The sequence below is a fragment of the Salmo salar genome, chromosome ssa22 (assembly GCF_905237065.1).
Source record: "Salmo salar chromosome ssa22, Ssal_v3.1, whole genome shotgun sequence".
Classification (NCBI taxonomy): Eukaryota; Metazoa; Chordata; class Actinopteri; order Salmoniformes; family Salmonidae; genus Salmo; species Salmo salar.
Genome location: NC_059463.1, coordinates 33453020 through 33455948, shown reverse-complemented (window position 1 = coordinate 33455948; position 2929 = coordinate 33453020). Strand labels below are relative to the sequence as shown.

General features: G+C 41.5%; 1 protein-coding gene across 1 annotated transcript; it reads right to left on the bottom strand.

The window, feature by feature from the left end:
• Positions 1 to 745: 745 nt before the first annotated feature.
• On the bottom strand, positions 746 to 2489 carry hoxc12 (homeobox C12). The gene is given in 2 exon segments (NM_001139544.1): positions 746 to 984; positions 1889 to 2489. Coding segments are annotated over 2 exon segments (840 nt in total).
• Between the last annotated feature and the right edge of the window lie 440 nt (positions 2490 to 2929).

Genomic DNA, 2929 nt, shown 5'->3' with positions numbered 1-2929 from the left:
TTATAAATACAGGCTGCTATGCATTCTTCAATTGAACTGAGCTATTAATTGATACTTACTATTCACTTGAATCCAATAGCATGAAATCCGTAGCTTTCTGTTAGCTTCATATTCTTCACAACTATAGGATACTTGTTCATATTTTAAATCAAGTACATTTTTAAACCCCAGATAAACTTTGATTAGTTCCACAAAATTTTTTCAATGATTGTGACCATTGTTGATCCATGGTTGATCTAGGACGTTCCGCCATAGCGAGTGAGCCACAAGTGTGTAGTTATTGTACTGGTAAAGTTATGGGAAACTACACAGCCAAATATATGTATCAAGAAGTTACATATCACAAATGATATTTTCCCAAATTATATAAACTGCCACTTTCTATTGCTTTAGACTGCACTGTGCCTTTCATTCCAGGGCGTTTACTCATTAGATGTTTCTGTAGACCTGTCAAAGAACTCAGAATACAGGCTAGGGAATACTTTACGCCCTTGTACAGGCCATTACTTTAGTAACGTTTTATGCGATTCAAGGTCAGATAAACATATATTTGGACTCTTAATTAATTTGTTTTTCTAAATATGTAGCGATAAACCAGATGCGTCCTCCTTCTTAAGGACATCAGACTTCATACTGTGCATGCTATGCGATCGAATTTGATTAGACCAAAATACCGTACGTTTAATTTAAAATACTGCCTGCCTATATTCCTCTTCACAATCTCTCTTTCCCCTCTCTCTCCCTTTTAGAAGAAGGACAAGGCCTGCTCCCTAAGCATCAATCTCTTCTTCTTCATCCGCCGGTTCTGGAACCATATTTTAACCTGTTGGTCGCTGAGGTTTAGGCGGTCAGAGAGTTCCCTCCGCCGCTGTCTGGTGATGAACTCATTGAGCATGAAATCGCCTTCCAGCTCAGCCAGCTGGAGTTTGGAGTAGGGTTTACGTTTCTTTCGGGTTCGGGTGTGCATTGGATACCACGGGGCGCCTGTAGAGGGGGAGAAGAAGTGGATGGGTGAGCATGGATGAACGTATAGGCTCTATAGCCTATAGTTTGGCATGCATCACCAAGCTAAGGTAAAGGTCCTGCACTGCATCAGTTGATTCTATAGAGCTGGTTATCAGTGAGCTTTTGTCATCAGTGTGAGCAGTTCCTGGCCCAGTCTTAAAACAGACTCATTTAAAACAATGACTTAACATTCGGAGTAGATGATGGACACTCAAACAAATGATATTATACTACTACTGTTTATTATGTAAAAGGTATTTACAATTTTGAATTTCACCAAAGAATGTGTGGTGAGACAGTGGGACGTATGACATCTTGTAATTTGATTGTGGATAGATACGCTGTAATTCACATTAGTCTGTGTCAGGTTTACAGTGGCAGTTAAGGTCGTCAATAACGATAGTCTCACTCTCAACCATGCAAGCATATCGAATTGCCAAAGGCATGCAAGCTAGAGCTCTTGTGAATAACAGCATGTATTTTTTCGGTGTCTGATTTTATTTGCAACAAACTATCAAAAACCTTGAGTCTATGTTTTTGCTGACTTTATGCTGAAATCCTATAGGTTGAAATTGTTCTAAATATTTTGTGTCAATTCTCATTTTTACCACAAGACATTCTCATTTTTACCACAAACAATACCGATTTTTTATTGTGCTGTAAGGGTTTACTGGTGTGTAAAAGGCTGAGTGTAAACGAAAATATGTACCCTTCCTTGAATGCTTCCCCTAGCGGCGCTCACCCCAACATGCAAGCCTGGTATCAATTCAGCATCCTAAGAATTTATAAAGACGAGCAATAGGACTATCAACAAATCAGGAAATAAGATTCCAATGACAAAAACAAGCGCATAACATTCCATTGTTAATGTCCAATAACTCACCTCCACCCGCTGCTGTGCTTAGTGCGTGATTGCCAGGGGATGTCAACGCCTGAGCGATGCCTGCAGAAGATTTGCTCCCTTCATTGAGCAGCGATGAACTGGAGTCAGATTCTAGGGATTGACAGGATGGCGGATCTTGGGTCAACTGCTCCGCGCCATAGTCGTATTTGGAAAATGTACCATTGTTGCCCATCCCGTTGTGCAGTCCATGCTCCGTCGTTATGGAGGAAGAGGAGTCTCCTCTTGCCCTCTCTTCACGTTTGAGGATTGCGCTTTCAGCGCAGGGTTCCCTGTTGCCGACACCATTGCTGTAAAAACATTTGCTTTCATCCTGTCTGGTGATTTCACATGTACGGTTGAAAGAGGGATTAATGGGCACGGGACTGCTAAAGTAGGTTTGAGGATATCCATTGCACGGCTCCGAAGGGGTCCAAGGGAGCGAGCATACATTGTCCCTTCTTGGGTAGGAGAGAGAGGGTAGACCCGCCAGTTGTCCCCCGGACGCTCTGAAATTGGGGAGGTAAAATGTGTCTCCAGTGTGGATGTTTACCAAAGGTCCCACAAACCCGGACCCGGGATTAAGAAGATTATGCTCGCCCATTTCGGCGGGCCCGACCAAGAGCTTCTAGTTTATAGCGATCTGACATTTAACATAGTTAAACCAAGCGGCGCGCCTGATTGGTCGAATAGGGTCACATGTCTTCACCAACTTGCGTTACAGAAGGTGCCACCCACTATGTCCATGTCTGACCAAACAAAACATGAACTTCTGTATTGTGGGTTTTATATGCTTTTTAAAATACATTTTATGCAAAAGAAAATCTGGGTTTGTTTTCTCTTTATTGCTTGTTTGATTTCTCCTTATTGCTTCAAAATACTCTACTCTTTAATTTTCAAGTGATGACCCAATCCATTAATATTAGGCTACAGGCCATATTGATCTTAATAACGTTTTCCCAGAGCCTGCCTTTTCTTTTTAATATGTCATTTAACAGTTACAAGGCAGTTGCACAAAGGTCTGTAAGTGTTATATTGTTTCCC